We start from the raw sequence: 22,673 nt of genomic DNA on the forward strand, positions 1-22,673 counted from the left end.
GGATGACTCCAAACAGTGCCTGGAGACATCACTCAAATGATGGCAGAGCTTTTTGCAATGACTTCTGACAGTGCCAGCCAGGATCCAGTGTTCTGCTGCTATCGTGCAGCAGTAGAGAGGTGGAAGTTGGCCTTTAGAAACAACAATTCTGAGTCTTTACAACTGCTCTTTCTCCATGTGGGAGTTGGACTCAGCACTATCTGAGGCTCATGGTACTGCACAGAGTCACAACCAAATCTGGTAATTAATGCTTCGACAGTTACTGGAGAGTCATCATTATGGGCTTTGCAGGAAAGACCCAGGAGCGAATGGTTAATCATCGTCTAACTGGTTATTAACAACCAGGCAACTTATTAGCCACTCTCAGTGTGAATTCCAGAGATTTTGGTCCACTGTCAACAACCTGACCTTGCTGTAGGTGACTATTCATCAGACTTCCGTACATAAACATCTTTGTTTTGGTATATTCTTTGCCATCATTAAGGCATACTGCACTACTTGGAGACACTTTATCCTTATGCAGATCCATCAATGGGGCTTTTGTGGTTGGCTCCTAATCGTCATATGGTCTTTCCTGTCTATGTGGACTTTTGTGTCCTGAGTTGGTGACATGCTGTCAGATCATTTTGAGCAGGAGAATGGTGTTCCTCAGGGCAGTGTTTTAAATGTTACCCTCCTTACCATAACCTTAAACAGAATCACGTCTACGGTAAACAGTGCTATACGTTGTTCCTTATTTGTGGATGCTTCTGGAGTTTTATGTTGCTCCTACAGTGCGGTAACAGCAACTCGTCAGTTGCAACTTGAGGTTAGAGTAATGGGCTGCAAAGACTGGTTTTCAATTTTCTGCAGATAAATGTGTGTGTGCTCACTTTAATAACTCTCATTGCATTTTTAATTTACCTGACTCACCGTTCTACATTTTAAATAATCTGTACAGTTTTTGGGCCTTATTTTTTACTTCAAATTGTGTTAGTTATCACACCTGAGAGACCTGAAAGCCACTAGCCAGAACACAGAAGGCATTGAATATCTTAAAGTGTCTTAGCCACAGGTCTCCAAGAACGGACAAGATGCATCTACTCCAGTTTTATACAGCTTGCATGTGATCATGTCTGAATTATGGGCATATGGGTTAGTGAAACCCCCTTATCTGAAGACTATTGATGCTGACCACCATGGGGGGATTCAGCTGGCCTAGGTCTGTACAGGTCCACCTCATTAAGCAGTCTCTATTCTGAGGCTGGGGAATTGCCACTCACCATCTGGCAGAAGCTCTTGGTGCGTCGGGCATGTAAGTTCCTCATTGCACCGAATTCATTTGCACACTATACTGTTCTCGTCAATCTCTGAACTGCCTTTCTCCATTCGTCCATGAGCAATAAGGCAATTTGGGATCCATGTGCAGCATGTGTTGGAGTCACTTGGTGCGGAGCAAGTACAACCCCAACCCCAACTCCAGGGTTGGTTGCCTGCCACCCTAGTTACTGCAGAGGCCAAGAGTGATTATAGATTTAGCACAGTACGGGAGAGATTGCACTTCTGCTTATGTTTTTAATAAATAGTTTTCTGACATTTTAACTGAGCACTACAACTCAGTAGCTGTTTTTACAGGTGTGTCTAAACAGGGGGACTCCATGGGTTGCTCTGTTGTTTTTCCCAACCATATCCTCATGATCCAACTACCTCAAGGCTTAACTGTTTCAGTGCAGAATTATACACAATCTTACTGGCACTGGAGCAAATGAGACATGTTTCAAGTGCTAAATTCCTTGTCTATTCTAATTCTCTTAGTGCCCTCCTTCAGCTGGGAAAGGAGGTGTGTTTCTGCTAGGTGCCAGGGCACATGGGTATTGAGGGGAACAAAAGTGTGGATATAGCACACAAGGAGGCATGTCGCAATTCTCAATTATTTCACTTGTGCCATCCCCTTGCATGCTTTTGCTGGATGTTGAGGCACAGGGTCATGCGTCAGTAGGAAGTAGAATGGCTGAAAGTTGCAGATAATTAACTGTCTCTCGCTAAGTCCACAATGCAGCTATGGTGTACCTCCTACGTCACGCAGACGGAATGAGGTTCTCTTTACTTGTCTTCTCTTACGTCATAGTCCTATGAGGCGTGGCTCCAGCGAGAAGACCCTCCAGTGTGTGATACTTGTGGTGTACACGAAGTTTTACTAGGCTTTGTTTTATTTTTTGTACCCAATGGCACCAGTGCACTTGCAGACAGATTTGCCATCTATCGAAATGCTCAAATATTGGCTTAAAGTCAAAAAGCAGCCAAAGCCAAATCAAACAAGTGCACATTGCATGATGTCTGCAATGAAAAACAGATTTCACACTAGATGTCCTGCATGGTGTATGTTTCATGATTGGAAATGGAAGTGGGAACATGGAGAGTTAATGTCTGTGAAGGAGAAATACAAGCATATTACAATGCATGTGATGGAGATCTTCAAACTCCACTATCAGGAATGCCATGAGCAAAACCAAAAATGAGACAGTTAAATTTCTCATGATTTGATGCCTGTGACATTGGGTCTTGCACTGGAAGCATAAAAGCAATACTGTAAGCTGCAAAGACAAGCATTTTGTTACAGTGAAAATGTGCCACAGCAGAGATGACATCCAGAAAACAATAGAGGACTGGCAACAAGCAGCTTGTCCACTCATGACAGCGTACCACAGATGCAAATATCTACAACACCAACGAAAATGGGTTCAGCAAGGAGATGTCTGTGGGCCACACTCTTCCAACTAGGTGTTCTAAAGATATTGTGGGGGTTGTATATTCCGTTACGCAACAACCCATACATACACTGTTGTTCCATTGCTTTCACAGACAGTCAAACTTGCTACAAAGCTTTTTTGTCCAAGAGTCTCGTTCTTTGAGTACTCATACACATCTGCCCATGATTCCAGCACCAAATTTAATTATTCACTCTCATACCTCGGGCAAAATGACCAAAGAACTGTTCAGGACATTTCTACGAGAAACTGTAGTGGAACAAACGAGTGGAGAGAAATTTCCGCTAATACTGGTTTCTTATGGGCCCCACAAAGACGCTAGTATTCTTCATGACCTGCAAATACAAAACAATCTACCAGAAGACAAAGTCACCGTTCACATAATTCCAGCAAACACAACCTTGATTTGTCAACCATTTGATCTTCATTTCTTCTGAATGTACAAGCATATGATTCGTAAAATATCCAATGCTGCTCAAGATTCTTCAGAAGAGATTAGTTCGCAACAGTGGAATAATCTTCTTAAGCTGCAATCCAATGATCAGTTGTGTTCTCCACATTTCTATTATTCTCACTGTCACATGTGGATAATGGCTAAACTCGTTGAAACTTCAACAAAGTTCTGTTTCAGACAAAAGCTTTCATTCTACAATCTACAGGGTGGATGCACAAATGTGGGATTCATTAAATGTGCTTGGTGTACAAAAGTAATTTGCTTCACACACTTCTTCGTATGCAATCTATTGTGTTCTGCCCATTCGTCTGATATAGGGTGCCTAGGAAGCTTTCTTTATGGGATCACTAGACAACAGTTCAAGCAATGGTATTAATAGATTTTTGTTACAGTAGGATAAATGACAATACTTAACTTTGCATATTCACAAAGGCAATGGCGACTTGTAAATAATCAGTATCCTTCAGCATATACAATTCCAATGCAAGCAAAACAGTACAATTCGTAAGTCACTGCTGTTGCATTCGGAGGAAGTCTCATCTTCAACTCGGGCCATGGCCAGGCAGAGCAGTGCTTATATTCTCACCTAGATGCTGCTCCTGTCTCGGTGTCATCCTAGAGAGAGGTCCATCAGCGTACTATTGGCGACTTTGTCTCACAGCTCTCTGCGCACTTCTTGCCCGATGTGCCAGCGCTTGATGTTATGCCGAAACACAACCATTATAGTTGAAGCTTTCTTTTGCTGTATGTATGGTTGGATTGATTACGATACTAGTATCATTTGCAAACAGAACTAATTCTGCTTGTCGTATGTTAGATAGATCATTTACATATATGAATGACACATTGTGTGGAGAGAGAGAGAGAGAGAGAGAGAGAGAGAGAGAGAGAGAGAGAGAGAGAGATTGTGTGTGTGTGTGTGTGTGTGTGTGTGTGTGTGTGTGTGTGTGTTTTTCTTATTTTGTTTATTATTAGCACTATTAGTTTTATTGTTGTTGTTGTTGTTCTTCTACTACTACTACTATTATTACTTCCGCACATGTGATGCAATTGTTTCTTTATTTTGGAAGCAGACTGCTAAGAGGACATAGCTGTAATCTTCAAACAGCCTTTTACATGTCCCTTGTAACGCTTTCACACATAACACAGTAAAAAAAGAAATTCTAGTTTGGTGGATTTGAACCCAGGGCCTTTGGCACAACAACCTAACACTCCAGCAACTCACACATGGAAGTCATATGAATAAATTATTCTCAGATATGCTTTTGCTGTGCTTTGGTAGTTCTGGTGTTACTTTTAGTTAACATTTACGGCGGGCAATGATACTTTTAAAAACATTGTTTACTCTGTCTTCTTTTGCTGTATGTATGATTAGATTGATTACAATACTAGTATCATCTGCAAAAAGAACTAATTCTGCTTGTTGTATGCTAGACAGAAGATGATTTACATATATGACGAGTAATAGTGGACCTAAAATTGAGCCTTTGGGAACTCCATGTGATTTCTCCTCAGTCAGAATAAAATAACTAGAAAATCATTTACAAATACAAATTTTCAAGGACCAGTATTTTCTAAATAATCTAGTTATATTCTTCAGTCCCTATATATCACTCCCTTAGAGACCATAAATACAGAAGTAGACTAATTAAAACATGGACAGAAACATTTGAGCACTCTTGCTTCCTGCACTTAATACACATTTGTAATGGGAAGAAGCCATACTAAAGTGTGGTGCTATTCTGAGCACCCTCTGCCATGCACTTCATAGTAGTTTACATAAAATTTACTTACATGTAGATGGTCATGAGAATCTGACACTTCTTGAATATGGGAATGGCCTGTACATTTTTGTAGTCACTTGAACACTTCATCCTTCACTGACCTATCGTAGATGGCTGAGACGTTTATAGAATTGTATATGTATGCCATGTATTAAGTGATTATAGTTTATTTTCTGTCCTGCAGTCACTTTTTTTTTAGTATGTCATTTTTTATGTTTGTGCAGTGATTTAAAGAATAAACTTCAGTACAATCCTCCTCAATAAAACAAGAATCTCAGTACAGTCTTTCTCAGTGAAACAATTTCAGAAAAAGGAGTGCAGTGGTTGGACCTTCTGTCATCTTCTGTTTTGATGCCATTATGGTCTCTGAGTATGTGGCGGGATGGATTTGTTCCATTTATTGACTTTACGTAAGACCAAAATACTTTGTATACAAACCCTTGTTAGGATTTTCTATAAAATCAGTAAACAGAATTTTACTTTAAAATTCATTGAACATTTGATGCAGGGCTCTTCTTAAGCTAATTTTAACTTTGTTCAGTATTTGTTTGTTGACAAGGCTTTGGTTATGTTAAATCTGCAGTGATGCTTACTTTTCTTTTGGTGCTTTTTTCCAATGCATCTCAAACCACAATGTGCCTTTCCCACCCTCCATAACTTTGCTCAGCACATACCTATCTGAGACATTTACCCTACCTATCTGAGACGTGTGGTACAATGTCTGGAATTTTGATCATTTATACTCAAGATTTTCAGCTTCAAAGATGAATGTTTGATGTTTATTGCTCTTGTAATGTAAAATGTTTCTTGTTGCACTTATGTGGTGTAAATATTACCCTACCTTCTTTACTTTTCTTTTACTCCTGTAGTCATTGATGCTACAATGGCTTTATGGGCACTGATTTCCTGCTCTACACTAACTGAGTTTGAAAGTTTGGACCTGTTTGTAACCAGATCTCAGATGTTACTCTGATTGAATCTTCAAGATAATTTTTGGGTAAGACCTTTAGAACACATTCAGACAACTAACTGCCAATATCATGTGACTACCCCAGCCAATAGTTGTTAAGTTGAAATTTTTCTCTAAAACTATAATGTGACCATTAAGTATATGCACAATTTATTACAGGCTTTCCCTCAAATGTACCATCACTACTGACCTGAACTTTCTAAAGATTTTCCCAAAAATATTCTGCCAATGCTGATTGTGAAGTGGGGTGGGGGGTGTCAATAAAACCATCCATCTATTATGTTTGATTTGTCATGAGTACTACCCAATTTTTTTCACATTCAGAATCTGCACTTATCTCACTGGGTATTATCAGCAGTTGTCTTCACCAATGCAGCTAGGTGCTTGTAACAACAGGATGGCCACAGAACTCGGGTGTCGGGCATCATTGCTGACGACACCAGTCACGATTTGCAGCATGGTGCACCCAGTGTTCTCCATTGTTACTGGCAATCTCTTGCCCTCACTCCTCCTATCCAAGCAAGCATACAGAATGGACCATAGCCTTCCTTCCCAATCTACCTGTTCGAGAAACTAATGAGTCTGGGATGAGAGAAATATTTCTATTTAGGCACAAAGTGGACATGTTAGTTCATGAGAGAAAATCTCATTCATCACATCCCTTTGATCTGTATAACGACAAACAGTTAAAAAGAAAAAATGAAAGCATAGTGTTGAAAAATCAAGTCATGTAAAATCCAATCGTATTAATGTCTCATCAACTTCTCCCTCTGAAATCAAAAAATTTTATATTCTCTCAAAAATGAAAGATCGTCTGGATATAACAGTGTTTTTAACAGAGTACGAGAGTTGTTCCCATATAATAAATGGTGTCGTTTCTGGAATATGCAATGCATCATTAACTCAGGGCCTCTTTCCAGTTAGATTGAAATATGTCATTGTTAAATTGGCTGTAAGAAAGGTGATAGGAGACATGTCAATAACTACTGACTTGTTTCACACTGTTTTCCAAAATTTTTGAAAAGGCATCGTAGCTTAGAGTAGTATTCCATCTGAGCAACAATAGTATCTTCAGTGAATCACAGTTTGGATATAAGAAGAGTTGTTCATCTGAAAATGCCATTTACTGTTCACTCACGAAATTTTAAGAGTTAAAAAAGTAGCACCAGTTGGTATTTCCTGTGACCTACTTAAGGCATTTGATATTGTGAATTACAATCTTCTCTTAGATAAAATGGCCCTTCATTAATTACTAAATTGCAGCTGTATATAAAAATATAATACATCTTGTAAATGATCATCATATAGTGATATTTACAAATGAATGTGTAATATGAATGCAAAGTGACTCATTCAACATCACTATGATCAATCATATTAATGAACTAACTGTGCCTGAGATCTGCCCATAATGTCTTCAAATGAAACACTCCCATTTACATTTATTTTTGTCTTCGTATTTATTAGACTGCCAGTTAGTGCTATGAAAGTGCAATAAAGGGCTCTTTTGTCAGGTTAATCCGTAGCCAGAAGTCACTCACTGCGACTTTGAGGACTTACTTTGACATTTATACTGCTATTCACTAGACAGTGCTTGTTGTTTGGATTTATTGCTTGTTATTTTTGTCATAGTGTTGTTTCAATTTTTATTGTCCCAAGGAACTTACAGCAATTTTAAAAGCCACATTGTATTTGGGTTGCATATTGCTGATTTGCATTACCAGCTCCACCATTGCTTTGTGATATGAAATAGGTTTGCCTTTCTGGAGGTAACTGGTACTGAATTGTGTGCAACAAGCTGAAAGTTCACAGTGCAATGTAAACTGAAATGTTTTGACATGAAATACAATCAGTAAAGATTTTCACCCATCCTATATTGTCGTTTTATATCAGTAATTATAGCAGTAGCATTATTGAATGATTTTAAAGCAGTCTAATAAAATGCTGTGGTTAAACAGACTTCAAACAGCTTGTCATGGCATGGCAGCTCATTTAACTTCTCTAACAACTCAGATTGCTCTGCCACATGGCCTTTCCATTCCTCCCACCCCAAATCCCCTTTGCCACACCTAGTCTATGGTCCTCTTGGAATATATGCCAAGAGAACTACACACATCCCCACAGTTTGAAGTAAATAGAGTTTTTCGCCTTACCATGTAGCTTCACATATTGCCTTAATCTCTGTAAAGCTGATCTGACATTGGAATTTCAGTGCATTGCCAGCTCCACCACTACTTTGTGATACGGAATAGGTTTGTCTTTCTGAAAGTAACTGGTACTGAATTGTGTGCAACAATGCAGAATCCATTGTGTAAATTGCCCTCCCAGGGGGATCACCACTCTTTTGTGAGTTCATGCTTGGCTACATTCTGGCCCCAGCCTTTGTAACAACTCCTCCCTTTCTTGCTACGTGCCTGTCCTCCTGCTATTCCTTTTTCCCTCCCTTGGGGAACATGTTGGGGATATGTGTTCTTAATTTTCAGTAGCTTGACATCAGAACAGTCCCTCCACTCTTTTTTCTTTGTTTGTTTCTTTCTTCAGTCTCCATCTCCTATTCTTCCTCCGCTGTGGCATTTGAGGTTCCTTTTTGTTTATTCTTCTTGTGTGTGTACTCCTGAATGCTGACCCACGTGTCTGTCATGTAAAAGGTGACTGGGTAACACACAATTCCCAGTACCGGGTCAACTCATAGGGCTCGCACGGACCCCCTGCTACAGGCCAGGCCCAGGGAGGTGTGATTGCCTGAGCTTCTACCTTCCCAAATTGCCAATTGGGCCCTCTGTCAGGAGTTAGAGAGGTGTGATCCAAGGTGTGAATAATCACCTAAGGTGGGTGAGGCCCCCTCTGAGGTGGTCCCCCTGCGGGTTCGGGTATAAGAATAGGCCCGCGGTATTCCTGCCTGTCGTAAGAGGCGACTAAAAGGAGTCTCAAATGTTTCGGCCTTATGTGATGGTCCCCTTTCGGGTTTGACCTCCATCTTTCTAAATTATTCCGAAGAGCGAGCCAATTGGGGAAGGGCGCCTTACATGGTGCACTGTATCCGTCGTGCGTTGAGACCTTTAGCCGGCTTTTTCGTCGTTGCACTGGGGTCCCGCTCGTTTTCCATCTCTTGGGCGAGATACGTCCCTGGGTGCGATTCCCACGCTGCAATCTGCAGTGTTTCTTTTAACTGCGATGACGACCTTGGACAGTTTTGCACCTAAGATCCAGCACGGTAGCCAGCCCGTTGTGGTGGGGCCGCCATGTACCCTCTTGGTTGTAGCCCCCTGACAACACAGGGATCGCTCTACTGATGCCTGCGCCGTTAACTCCCCACGTATGCCAAGGAGTAGATGCCCATCTCCTTGGGGCATCAGGACTCCCGGCAATGGCCGTCCTGCCAGGTGGCTATTGCTGCGGCTGGGTGGCGCCCGTGGGGAGGGCCCTTGGTCGGAGTAGGTGGCATCAGGGCGGATGACCCGCAATGAAGTGTGGTACATCATCTCTCGCTGGCGGCCAGCCACCAGCAGTCTCTAAGTGTTCTCGGGCTCAATTTAATGCTGAAAAGTACAATCCGAAAACGTTCCCCTCTCTGGCCACGCCGTGGGAGGAACGTAAATCTCAGGATGGCAGTAGCAATTATTCGCCCCGATTCTTAGTTTGTACGAGAGCTGATGGGGAGTCTTTTCTCTCCACAAAGCCTCAGTTCTTCGTCGAGCATTTAGAGGACAGGTTTGGGGAGGTGGAGGGCTTGTCAAAAATGTGCTCTGGATCGGTCCTGATCCAAACGGCATCCTCTGCCCAGTCACGACGGTTACTTGCTTGTGACAAGTTGGGGGATGTTGCTGTTACGATCACACCGCATAAGAGTTTAAATATGGTCCAGGGAGTTATTTACCATAAGGACCTTCTTTTGCAGTCTGATGACGAGCTGCGCGTCAACTTAGAGCGCAGAGGTGTACATTTCGTCCGGCGCGTTCATCGGGGTCCGAAGGAAAATCAGATAGCTACCGGTGCCTTCATCTTGGCCTTCGAGGGTGATACGTTACCGGAAAAGGTCAAGGTGATGGTCTACCGATGTGACATCAGGCCCTATATTCCTCCCCCGATGCGGTGCTTCAAGTGCTGGAAGTTCGGCCATATGTCTTCCCGCTGCACTTCCAGCCTCACATGTCGAGATTGCGGACGCCCGTCTCATCCCGATACTCCATGTGCCCCGCCTCCCATCTGTGTCAAATGCGGGGAGCACCATTCACCTTGCTCGCCAGACTGCAGAATCTTCCAGAAAGAATGCAAAATCATGGAATATAAGACCCTGGACCGACTGACTTATACTGAGGCCAAAAGGAAATACGACCGATTACATCCCGTGAGAATGACATCATCCTACGCCACTGCTACAACACCTGTGCTCGCCCCATCAGTTTCGCGACTTCCGGCCGGATCGCTGAGTGGTACAACTCCTCCTGCCCCCTTGCCAGTGGGGGGCTCTACCCACCGGGTTGCTCCTGCGCCACCTACCTCAGGGGCAACACCATCCCCCCCATCAGGGACGTCCGTCCCTGCTTCTAAGCCGGAGAAGTGTCCAACTTCTTCGGCTTCTCACGCTCGCAAGGGGTCCCTCGGGTCCCTCCCTTCCCAGGTTTCCACCAGTGGGAAGGCTGACGACCGACAGTGGCGTAAGTGCCCGCAATCAGCTGGTCGACGGGCTTCACGATCCTCCTCAGTCCCGGAGACTGAATCGGTGAAGCCCTCCCAGCCAGTTAAACCCAAGGAGCAGCGTGAGAAATCAAAGAAGAAGAGCTCTAAGCCCAAGGAACTCGCGGTGGCAGCCACCCCACCGCCACCTTCCAGCTCTGCATCTGAGGACGAGGTGGAGATCCTGGCATCCGCTGAGGACCTCGATCTCGCCTGTCCCTCAGACGCCATGGATAGCACTAGCACGGGTGCTCAATCGGAGGCAGCAGGTGACCCAGCGGCGTAATCTGCCTTCCCAGTCCCGTCACGCCTTTCTCTGCCATGGACAATACCATCCTCCAGTGGAACTGCAGCGGTTTCTTCCACCATCTAGCTGAGCTCCGCCAGCTTATCAGCCTTCATCCTTTCCTTTGCATTGCTCTGCAGGAAACTTGGTTTCCGGCAATGTGAACCCCCGCCCTCCGTGGCTATCGGGGTTATTATAAGAACCGGGCGGCTTATTTAAGGGTGTCTGGTGGCGTCTGCATATATGTCCTTCACACTCTGCACAGCGAGTCTGTCCCTCTCCAAACACCTTTAGAGGCTGTCGCTGTTCGGGTGTGGACGCCACAGGCTGTTACCGTTTGCAGTCTTTACCTTCCACCGGATGGTGAGGTTTCGCAGCATGTCCTGGCTGCACTGGTAGCCCAATTGTCGCCACCTTTCTTGCTATTGGGCGACTTCAACGCCCATAACCCTCTGTGGGGTGGGTCAGTGGCAACGGGTCGAGGCACCATCGTTGAGCATTTATTGTCGCAGCTCGATCTCTCGCTGTTAAATGATGGTGCCTTCACACACTTCAGTATGGCGCATGGCACCTACTCCGCCATTGACCTTTCCATCTGTAGCCCTAGCCTCTTACCGTCTGTCCAATGGAGTGTGCATGACGACCTGTGTGGTAGTGACCACTTTCCGCTCTTTTTGTCACTACCACAGCGTCACTCTTCTGGGCGCCCTAGCAGATAGGCTATGAATAAGGCTGACTGGGACTTGTTCTCCTCCACTGCCGCTTTTGAGCCTCTCTCTACTGATGACATTGATGCGGTGGTTCAATCGGTCACCACTGTCATCGTTACTGCCGCCGAATCTGCTATTCCCCGTTCTTCTGGGTCCCCTCGGCGGAAGGCTGTGCCTTGGTGGTCGGCTGAGATCGCTGAAGCGATTAAAGATCGCCGGCGGGCGCTCCAGCGTCACAGGCGACATCCCTCCATAGACCACCTTATCGCCTTCAAACGGCTGCATGCGCGGGCCCGCCTCCTTATCCGCCAAGGCAAGAAGGAGTGCTGGGAGCGGTATGTGTCCACCATTGGCCTCCATGTGTCTCCATCGCAGGTCTGGGCCAAGTTTCGACGCGTCCACGGCTATCAGACCCCTGCCAGCGTCCCTGCGCTCTCACTGAATGGAGCAGTTTGTACTGACTCTGACGCCATTGCAAGTCGCTTAGCAGAGCATTTTGCTATGAGTTCCACTTCTTCGAATTACCCCCAGGCCTTCCGTTCCATTAAAGAGCGGATGGAACGTCGGAGCCTTTCGTTTCGCACCAACCACCCAGAATCTTACAATGCTCCATTCAGTGAGTGGGAATTTCGCAGTGCCCTAGCTGCTTGCCCTGATACCGCTCCTGGGCCAGATGGCATCCACTGTCAGATGCTGAAACACCTTTCAGTGGACTGCCAGCGGCGCCTTCTCGATCTTTACAACCGTCTTTGGGTCGAGGGGGAGTTTCTGTCGCAATGGCGGGAAGGCATTGTCATCCCCGTTTTGAAACCTGCAAAGACCCCTCTGGAGGTGGACAGCTACCGTCCCATTAGCCTCACCAACGTTCTTTGCAAGTTGCTTGAACGGATGGTGAGCTGGCGCTTGCATTGGGTACTGGAGTCTCGGGGCCTTCTGGCTCCGTCTCAGGGTGGGTTCCGTAAAGGCCGCTCCGCCACCGACAATCTGGTGAGCCTGGAGTCGGCCATCCGTACTGCCTTTGCCCGCCGCCAGCACCTGGTCGCTGTCTTTTTCGACATGCGCAAGGTGTACGATACGACATGGCGTCATCACATCCTTTCTGCACTTCATGGATGGGGTCTTCGGGGTCCTCTGCCGATTTTTATCCGCAATTTTCTGTCGTGTCGTACCTTCCGCGTGCAAGTCGCGGCCTCGTATAGTTCCTCCCACGTCCAGGAGAACGGTGTGCCACAGGGTTCTGTTTTAAGTGTCTGTCTGTTTTTAATAGCCATTAACGGGCTTGCTGCAGCCGTGGGCAATTCTGTCTCCGCTTCCCTGTATGCTGACGACTTCTGCCTTTACTACAGCTCTACTGGCATTGCAGCTGTTGAACGTCAGCTACAGGGCGCTATCCGTAAGGCGCAGTCTTGGGCTGTAGCGCATGGGTTTCAGTTTTCGGCAGCCAAGACCCGCGTTATGCATTTCTGCCGGCGCCGAACAGTCCATCCTGAGCCGCGGCTTTATCTTGCTGACGAACTCCTTGCTGTGGTGGAGACCCACAGGTTTTTGGGGGTGGTATTCGATGCCCGGTTGACTTGGCTGCCTCATATCCGGCAGCTTGAACAGACGTGTTGGCGGCATCTAAACGCTCTGAGATGCTTGAGCCACACCCGCTGGGGCGCCGACCGCTCTACCCTGTTGCGGCTCTACCAGGCGTTAATCCAGTCCCGTCTGGATTATGGGAGCCTGGCTTATGGCTCAGCATCCCCATCTGCGTTACGGGTGCTGGACCCAATTCTCCACAGCGGGATACGCCTTGCCACTGGTGCTTTCCGCACCAGCCCTGTGGACAGCGTACTAGTGGAGGCAGGTGTACCTCCACTGCGGTTCCAACGCCAACGTTTGCTGGCCGCTTATGCTGCCCATGTTCTAAGCTCGCCCGGGCATCCAAACTGTCGTCTCCTGTTCCCGCGATCGGTCGTCCGTCTGCCAGAACGTCGGCCCCGGTCTGGTTGTACAATAGCGGTCCGCGTCAAAGAGCTTCTCTCTGGGCTTCAGGTTTTCACTGTTCCACCTCCTTTCCGGGCTACTTTGCGTACACCCCCATGGTGTGTTTGTCGCCCTTGCCTTCGGCTCGACTTGGCACAGGGCCCGAAGGACTCAGTCCCTCCAGAGGCCTTCCGCCGCCGCTTTTATTCCATCCTGGCCACGTATCAGGGCTCTGGCATTGTTTACACTGACGGTTCGATGGTTGCTGGTCGTGTCGGGTATGCGCTCACTCTAGGGGACCGTTCCGAAAACGTTCCTTGCAGGATGGCTGCAGCGTCTACACTGCTGAGCTGGTCGCCATCTCTCGTGCCCTAGAGTATATCCGCTCCTGCTCAGGTGAGTCCTTCGTTATCTGTAGCGATTCCCTGAGCGGTTTACGAGCTCGAGACTAGTGTTTCCCTCGTTCTCGTCTGGTGATGGCTATCCAAGAGTCTCTGCATACTCTTGCCCGTTGCGGCCGCTCTGTGGTCTTTGTGTGGACCCCCGGTCATGTCGGTATCCCGGGTAACGAACATGTTGACCGCCTGGCGAAAGAGGCCACCAGTAAGCCATCTCTGGACGTTGGCCTCCCAGAGACTGATTTGCGGGCAGTCTTCCGCCGCAAAATCTTGGCGCTATGGGACGATGAATGGTGCGAACTGACAATGCGCAATAAACTCCGTGATGTCAAGGAGACGACGGCTGTGTGGCGGTCATCCCTGCGAGCCACTCGCAGGGACTCCGTAGTTCTTTGCCGGCTCCGCATTGGCCACTCCCGGCTGACACACAGTTATTTACTGCGCCGGGAGGGCCCTCCTCTATGTCGATGTGGGGCGGCTTTGACAGTGGCCCACATTTTGATGGCCTGCCCCCTTTTAGCTGTGGTCAGGCAGACATTTGCGCTGCCTGATACGCTCCCTGCCCTTTTAACAGACGACTCCACTATGGCTGACTTAGTTTTACGTTTTATTCGGGCAGGGGGATTTTATCATTTAATCTGAGTGTTTCTGTTTTATTTTATTGTTTTGTGTTGATTCTGGCCTTTGGCCTATGATTTTAAACTGATTTTTTTAAATGTGTTTCTAAGTGGTTGGCTTTTCCTTTTTTATTTCTATGGTCGGCCAACCACTGTCACACTCTGTGTGGTTTTAGTCAGTTTTGTCTTGTCTTTGTCTCAGTTTCTTTTGTTCTGTATCGTCTGTGATCTATTCTGTTCCTCGTTTTTATTCTCTGTGGGTGTTCTTTGTATTTGGAAAAAGGGACCGATGACCGTAGCAGTCTGGTCCCTTTAATCCCCAAAACCAACCAACCAACCTCTGAGGTGGCCCCCAGTTGGAAGGAGCGCACCATCAGAGCTGCTTGCAGTTATGGGAGATTTTGTTGGAGTTAGCCAATCACCAACTTGGTCTTCGTGTACTAAATGAGAACGGAATGAGGCTGAAGATTCAAAGACTCTCCCAGCTGCATATCAGTTCGTCGTGGTATTGCGTACTAGAGGTGGTCATTCCTCTGCTACAGTTAATCCATTTTGTGGTGTCACCGCCAGACACCACACTTGCTAGGTGGTAGCCTTTAAATCGGCTGCGGTCCGTTAGTATGTGTCGGACCCGCGTGTCGCCACTATCAGTGATTGCAGACTGAGCACCGCCACACGGCAGGTCTAGTCTAGAGAGACTCCCTAGCACTCACCCCAGTTGTACAGCTGACTTTGCTAGTGATGGTTCACTGCCTGCATATGCTCTCATTTGCAGAGACGACAGTTTAGCATAGCCTTCAGCTACGTCATTTGCTACGACCTAGCAAGGTGCCATATTCAGTTACTATGTATCCTGAACAGATAATATTGTGAGTCATGTACCGTCAAGAGCGACGTTCATCATTAATGCATTAAAGTTAAGTATCAAACTAATGACGTTCGCTTTCTGAATTCTCATTCCTTGTCATGTTCCAGACCTCACGTCAGTATAGTTCTTACTTCCTCATGCCAGCCTGCGTGAGCTAAAACGCGTGCATTTCGGCCTCCTTTCGTAACACGGTGTTGGCTCTTCAGCCAACACAACACATTTATTATTTGTTTATGCAATGCACTTTGTTTTTGGGGACTACTTGTGCTTCTCAGGCACAACAACTGCTTGCAGCTTCGCTCCTCCATGGCTATCCAGTTCATGTCGAGGCCCATCAGATGCTGAATTTTTCAAATGGTGTTATTTACACTAGGCTGCTTGATGGTCTGACCAAGGGAGAAATCCAAACTGTTGTCTCTGATCAGGGTGTCAGTGCTGTCCTTAGGGTCATGAAAAAGGTTGATGTGTCCTTTGTGCCTATGTGCACTCTTTTTCTCATGTTGGACAGAGTAGTGCTTCCATCAAAGGTCAAAGCAGGCTATGAATTCATCACTGTCTGACTGTACATTCCTAACCCAATGCGCTGTTACCAGTGTCAACGTTACAACCATACTCAAATGTCCTGTCGAAACCTGGCCAAATGTGCTACTTATGGTAGGGATACTCACAAGGGTGATTCAGCTGCCTCCTCCCTGTTGTATCAATTGCAATGGCGACCATACAGCCTCCTCCCGAGACTGTCCCATGTATCTTGATGAGGTAGCCACCCAGGAGATATGGCTGAAGGAAGAAGTGCCTTACCCTGTCGCTCACAAGCTGTTGGATAGTCGGAAGCTCTGTGTTTTACCATCTGGCATTTACAGTACTGTTCTCGCTACCCCTTGCTCCAAAAAGGATGCCATGTAGACTTGCGATCTCAAATTCAGCACTGCAGAGTAAAATCACCCAGAGTCATGGTAGCACCCCATGTTCTCCTCCAGCAATGTACCAAGCCACCAAATTTTCGTGTCTGATGGCGAAATCACATGCTACACAACTGGCAGGCCAGAAAGAACAGGAGTACTCTTGTGAAGACTTCTTATGTCCCTCCAGCCAACAAACACCTGAGTCTTCATCTGCCAACTAACACCTGAGTCTGCCAACTGCAAAGTCTCCAAGAAACCAAACAAAGAAAACAGTCATCTCCTTCACCAACTCGGGCATCCTCTTCTTTGATGGTGTCCCCCCATGATTGCCTCATCTGGCTGATTTCTGTTTCGCGGGTGCGCACTGCCAACCATTTCTCTGAACAGGAATTCACTGGCTGACCCAGTGCGAATGCTGACACCTCTGTAGACCTCATGGAGTAGGATTCTCAAACCTCTGCACACTGTAGCAGTGGCTGGCACTCAGCAGCCACTGAGGTGACACCCCTTCATTTTTTCCTTCCTCCTCTTTCCTCATCATGACTCTCCTCCAATGGAACATTCACGGCCGTAGGTCCAACAAAGAAGATTTACAGCTGCTCTTGGAATTGCAGTGTCCACTTGTTCTCCAACTCCAGGAAACAAAATTGTCTCCTCGCGACAGCTTTGACGTCTGGCATTTCTTTCCATTGCGCTTTGACACCCCCCACCCCCCCACCCCACCCCACCCCACCCCACCCCACCCCTCCCGTGGATGGCATTCCATCTCATGGGGGAGTCAAATTGCTCATCCTGGATAATGTTCAAAGTCAAATCACCTCACTGAACACCTGATTGCAAGCTGTTGCATTCCACATTTTCCTTCCTCACTTCATCATTTCTCTTTGTACTGTCTGCATTCCTCCATCATTCGGTGTCACCAGGCTGGCCTTTCTCTGGCTTATTGGGCAACTCAACTTGCCCATCATCTCGATTGGTCAGTTTTCTCTGACATGTACTTGAACAACCATTTTCCATTTGCTGACTCCTACCCCACCTATGTGCAAATCCAATGGGCTGCTTTCTAGGAGCAACCGGAGGCTTTGCTCCTCCCTGGCAACCTTTGATGAACAACATTTCCCCAGTTGTGATGTTATCCTTACCACCGCAGAATATTCCATTCCTCGCATTTCATTTTTACCGCACCATATTCAAGTCCCTTGGTGGACTGGGTCATGCTGCAACGCAATTCACGCACGGAGACGTGCTCTCTGCTTTTTCAACCGTCATCCTACAATGGTGAACTGCCTGCACAGTGTCATCACATTCTTTGGGTTAGCAAGAAAACCAGCTGAATTTCATTTACTAGTTCTTTTAACACTTCCACACCCTCTTCCATCATTTGGGCCAGCCACTTACGGCTCTCGGGGATCCAAGATCCATTCTCAAATTTCCAGCCTGACTGTAGCATATGATATCATAGTGGACCATATTGCTATCTACAACACCTTGTTGAGGGATCTGGGGTGACACACCTCCACTCTCAGAATCATGAACGCTACAATGTCACCTTTACTGTGCGGTAGCTAGATCATACTCTCACTTCCTCCCGATCTTCTGCCCCCAGTGCCGGACATTGTTCACATTCAGATGTTGCAGCATCTTTCTCTCGGGCAAGCACTTTCACCTTAATTTTTACGATAGCATCTAAGCAGATGGCACATTCCCCAGATGCTGTTGAGAGGTCGCTCTCATACTCATACGTAAGCCTGGTAAGAAGAAACACCTTTCTTCTGGTTACTGCCCAATTTCTCTCCCAGGTGATGGAACGTGTGATTCATGCCCAGCTGGTTTGGTGGCTCAAGTCTTGCAATATACTAACCATTGCACTTTGTGGATTTGGAGTGGGTTGTTCTGCAGTTGACCATCTCATTACTTTGTCAAGCCGTGTCATGAATGGTTTTCTGTTGAAATCCTAGACTGTGGCCCTGTTTTTTGATTTGGAGAAAGCCTACAACATCTGCTGGAGGAGTGGTATCCTCCATACACTCTACACATGTGGCTTCCAAGGCCACGTGTCTTTCTCCTTCAGAAATTTTTTGTCTGGGTTCTGTCTTCTTGGACACCTTTATCCAGGAGAATGGTGTGCCTCAGGGTTCCACCCTAAGCATCGTCCTCTTTGTTATCGCCATTAACCCTATTATGGCCTGTCTCCCACCAGGCATCTCCAGCTTTACTTTTCGTTGATAATCTTGCGATCTATTGCCATTCTCCCTGCACTTCTCTCCCTGTGCGGCTTCTTCAACAATGTATCGATCATGTTTACTCATGGAGCATCGAGAATGGCTTTTGCTTTTCCACTGACAAAACTGTTTGTATGTATTTCTGGTGGCAAAATTGGTGTCTTCCGCTGTCTTTACATCTTGGGCCTATTGTTCTTCCGTTCACTGTAACAATGAAATTCCTGGGGCTCATGCTCAATAGGAAGCTTTCTTGGTCATCCCATGTGTCTTGCCTGGACCACCCGCTGTATCCGGTCCGTCAATGTCCTATGTGTCCTCAGCAGTACTTCCTGAGGAGCAGATTGGACCACCCTCCTCCATTTGTACCGATCCCTTGTCTGTTTGAAACTAGATTATGGGTGTTTTGTTTATGCATCTGCACATACATCCATCTTACGCCGCCTAAATACAATCCATCATCGTGGCATCAATTTGGCCAATTTTTGTGTACACTGATGGCTCTTGGACTGACTGCGATGTTGGGCGTGCCTTCGTCATTGGGGGTCAACCATTTTCAATATTGGCTTCTGGAACATAGCTCAGAATTTACAGTGGAGCTCTTTGCCCTGTATCAGACCACGCAGTACTAGGCAACACAAGCTTTTCAATTGTCATTTGCTCCGACTCACTCAGTGCCCTTCTGAGCCTCTGTGTCCTGTACACAGTCCATCCCTTAGTGCAATGGGTCCAAGAAAGCTGTCACTTGCTTATTCTTGATGGAGCCACTTTGATGTTTATATGCGTCCATGGTCACGTCGGTCTGACAGGAATGAGGCTGCTTACACTGCTGCCCTGTAGTCCTCCTACCTCACCCCGCTAGTTCTTCCATTACTTCTGATGATCTTGTATTGCTGTCTGTCTGCAGGTGGTGTCCCTTTGGCCTTACCACTGGTCTTTCCTTCATGGGAATGAGCTCTGGGAAATTAAACCTTTCTCCGCTGCTTGGCCAACCTCCTGTCAGCCTGAGGAGATCATTTTAGCTAGGTTGCGCATTGGGCTCTGTTGTTTTAGCCATTGTCGTTTAAGTGGTGATCCACTGCCTCTTTGTGCTCATTGTCACCAACCTTTGATGGTTCACCATTTCTTGATGGAATGCCCCTTTTTTTAACCACTGATGTTCTAATTTGTGTTTGCCATCCAAGTTATTGGCTGTTTTAATGAATGGTGTGTGGACTGTTGACCGCTTTTTGTGTTTTTCCATTGTAGCAATAAGGGGAACGACATTTAATCTTTAGTTCAGGACCTCTGTTGTCTCTGTGGCATATGTCGTGGACCTTTCTCCAAGAGCTGTCTTTCGTTCCACCAATTGGCTTAACACAGTCGCTTTTAATTCCTTTTTCATCTTATTGTTCTATGGTTCTGACATGGATGCAAATGACCTTAGTTGTTTTTGTGCCTTAAAACAAAACAAAAAAAAAAAACCAATCAATCAATTGTTGTAAAATATCTAAACACAGCAAGGCAAGGACAGTATTTTTCTGCACTCTATCTTTTGTTTTGATTCATTTCCAGCTGTTACTTGATGTAATGATTTTTCTTTTTCTTCTTCTTCTTCTTCTTCTTCTTATTCTTCTTCTTCTTCGTTTCACCCAACTTTGGGGTACGTTGAATCAATCACTTCTGTGTGTTCTGTGGCTTTCTTTTCGCCCAGTACTGCTTCATTCTTTCTGATCTTGCTTTTCTTTCCTCATCAGAGATGACAATCGTTCTTTTCTTTCTATTTTGGAGCTGGAATCCCTCTTTTCTGTCTTTGCTTATCATTTTTGCGGTCCTGTCTGTGAGCATTTTTTCTGTGATGTGTAGTTCTCTTAAGTCTTTCTCTGTTTGGATAAACCAATTTGGTTTGGATTTTCTATTCCTGAAGTAGTCAAACATTCTTTTTGTAAGTCTATTTGGGTTCATTCTGAGAATGTGCCCATAAAACTCAATTCTTCTTTTCCTCATTGTATCCGAAAGTTTTTCTGTGGTTTTGTAGAGTGTTTCATTTTTGGTATGAATTAGTTTGTCGTTATGAAATTTGGGGCCAAAAATTTTTCTCAATATTTTTCTCTCTTTGATCTCTAGCCTTTCAATTGGGCCATGGTTAGTGATAGATAATGTCTCAGCTGCATATAGTGCTTCTGGTTTAATGACAGTGTTGTAATGTTTTATTTTTGAATTCCATGAGAGGGACTTTTTATTATAAGTATTTTTAGTAAGCTGAAAGGCTAGTTCAACTTTGTTTCTTCTTAATTCTATTGCTTTTTTCTCAAGGGCGTTCCAGCTAATCCATTCACCAAGATATTTGAATTCTTTAACAATTTCGATCTTTTGGTCTCTTACTTTAAGATATTTCATTGGCTTTTTTATATTTGTGATTATTTTGGTTTTTTCAAAAGAAATTTTAAGGCCTATTTTCTCTGCTTGTTTCTGTAATTCGAGGATCTGTTCTTTGGCTTCTTCCCATGTTTCAGCTAGTAGGGCCATATCATCTGCAAATGCTAGGCAATTAACCTTGATGCCTTTGTTTTTTGTTCCTAGTCGGATTCCACTATTGATTTTCTTGTTCCATTCTCTTACTATTTTTTCTAGGGCACAGTTAAATAACAATGGAGAGAGTCCATCACCTTGTCGTACTCCAGTTTTTATCTCAAATAGGTCTGAGAGTTCTCCCATAAATTTAATTTTGGAGTATGTGTTGGTGATGGTTTCTCTAATTAGGTTTGTAGTTTTATTGTCTAGGTTCAATTCTTTTAATATGGAGATTAGAGATTCCCTGTCTATGGAGTCGTACGCCTTTTGAAAGTCAATGAATGTGATGAAATACGCTTTTGCTCTCGATTTTTGGTAGGCCATAAGATTTTTGAGGTTTAGAATTTGTTCTGGGCAGGATTTTTATATTAATATTAATTTTCATTTCTATACATGCAGGATGATTGCTGCAATGAGTCCTGAGGACAGCTGGGTCTGTAAATGGCAGCGAATAAGTAAGTAATATCTAAAATTACGTTACAGAAAATACATTGTTGTTTATACTTAGTTTTATTTATTTGACCTAGTTATCTGATAAACCAATTTTTTCTGCAGATAGGTTCACTAAAGGAGTATATGCAATATCAGTGTCTGGTCGCCTGCCAGCTGGTATTGTGAGAGAGATGAAGAGCCGAGGAATCACTTACAGATCTCGAGACACCAGCCAACGCTGAATTTCTATCCTTCAGCTGGTGTGATTTGGACTTCCGACACTTTATATGGACAATGAACTTATTTTATTTTGATTGTTTTCACACATCTATGACCAAAAAGTATGTAAATTTATTGATTTTGTAAAGTTGTTACTAGAATAAATGACTTTCTGGAAAATGCACTGAGCTTTTGTATTCACTATACTTCTCTTGATCTATGGGTTATCATCTCAGGTGGAAATTACAGTTCGATAGAATATAGAATACTGTTTTTTGTCTGGTTACCACCGACTTTGCAGATCAAGCAATGACAATTTTATTTGAATAGGACTGATAAAGCAATTCCAGGCACACTGTGGTGTGCCACCTTCAGCTCCTTGTGTTTACAAAACTCGCAGGTGTTTGTTGCTTATGCTAATCTCTTCTAATTTTAGATGCCCCGTATGAAGCAAATGTAGTAACAGGTCTGTGTTGGGAGGGAGGCAGAGCATCTTCAGTGTATACCAGTGTACCATTCTCCTCTCTGTTTCAGTGTATACTAGATGTCACTGATTCCCCATATGTCCTTCCATTTGCATTTAACAAAAGTTAGACAAATAAACCACGGTTTAGGTTCTATATAGGATAGAGTATTCATTTGTAAAGTTTTGGTACTGGCATAGATACAAATAAAAGAACATAATTCATCCTAGCCTCTGAAACTTAGTTTCTCTCTCTCTCTCTCTCTCTCTCTCTCTCTCTCTCTCTCTGAGTGTGTTTGTGTTTGTGTGTGTGTGTGTGTGTGTGTGTGTGTGGGGGGGGGGGGGGGGGGGGGGGGGGGGGAGAAAGATAGATTGGTGAAGGATAAAAAGGTTACTTGGACCC

General features: G+C 45.2%; 1 protein-coding gene across 1 annotated transcript in view; it reads left to right on the top strand.

Annotated features, from left to right (window-relative positions):
* Positions 1-21,987, top strand: part of LOC124622074 (transcription elongation factor SPT4-A) — a 40,368-nt gene extending 18,381 nt beyond the window's left edge. The window contains exons 3-4 of the mRNA XM_047147651.1: positions 21,556-21,611; positions 21,712-21,987. Of these exons, the coding sequence (XP_047003607.1) occupies positions 21,556-21,611; positions 21,712-21,830 (175 nt within the window). The 3' untranslated portion in view covers positions 21,831-21,987. The remainder of the gene's footprint in view (positions 1-21,555; positions 21,612-21,711) is intronic.
* Positions 21,988-22,673: the final 686 nt, after the last annotated feature.

This window comes from Schistocerca americana, chromosome 1 (assembly GCF_021461395.2).
Source record: "Schistocerca americana isolate TAMUIC-IGC-003095 chromosome 1, iqSchAmer2.1, whole genome shotgun sequence".
In the NCBI taxonomy this organism is placed as follows: Eukaryota; Metazoa; Arthropoda; class Insecta; order Orthoptera; family Acrididae; genus Schistocerca; species Schistocerca americana.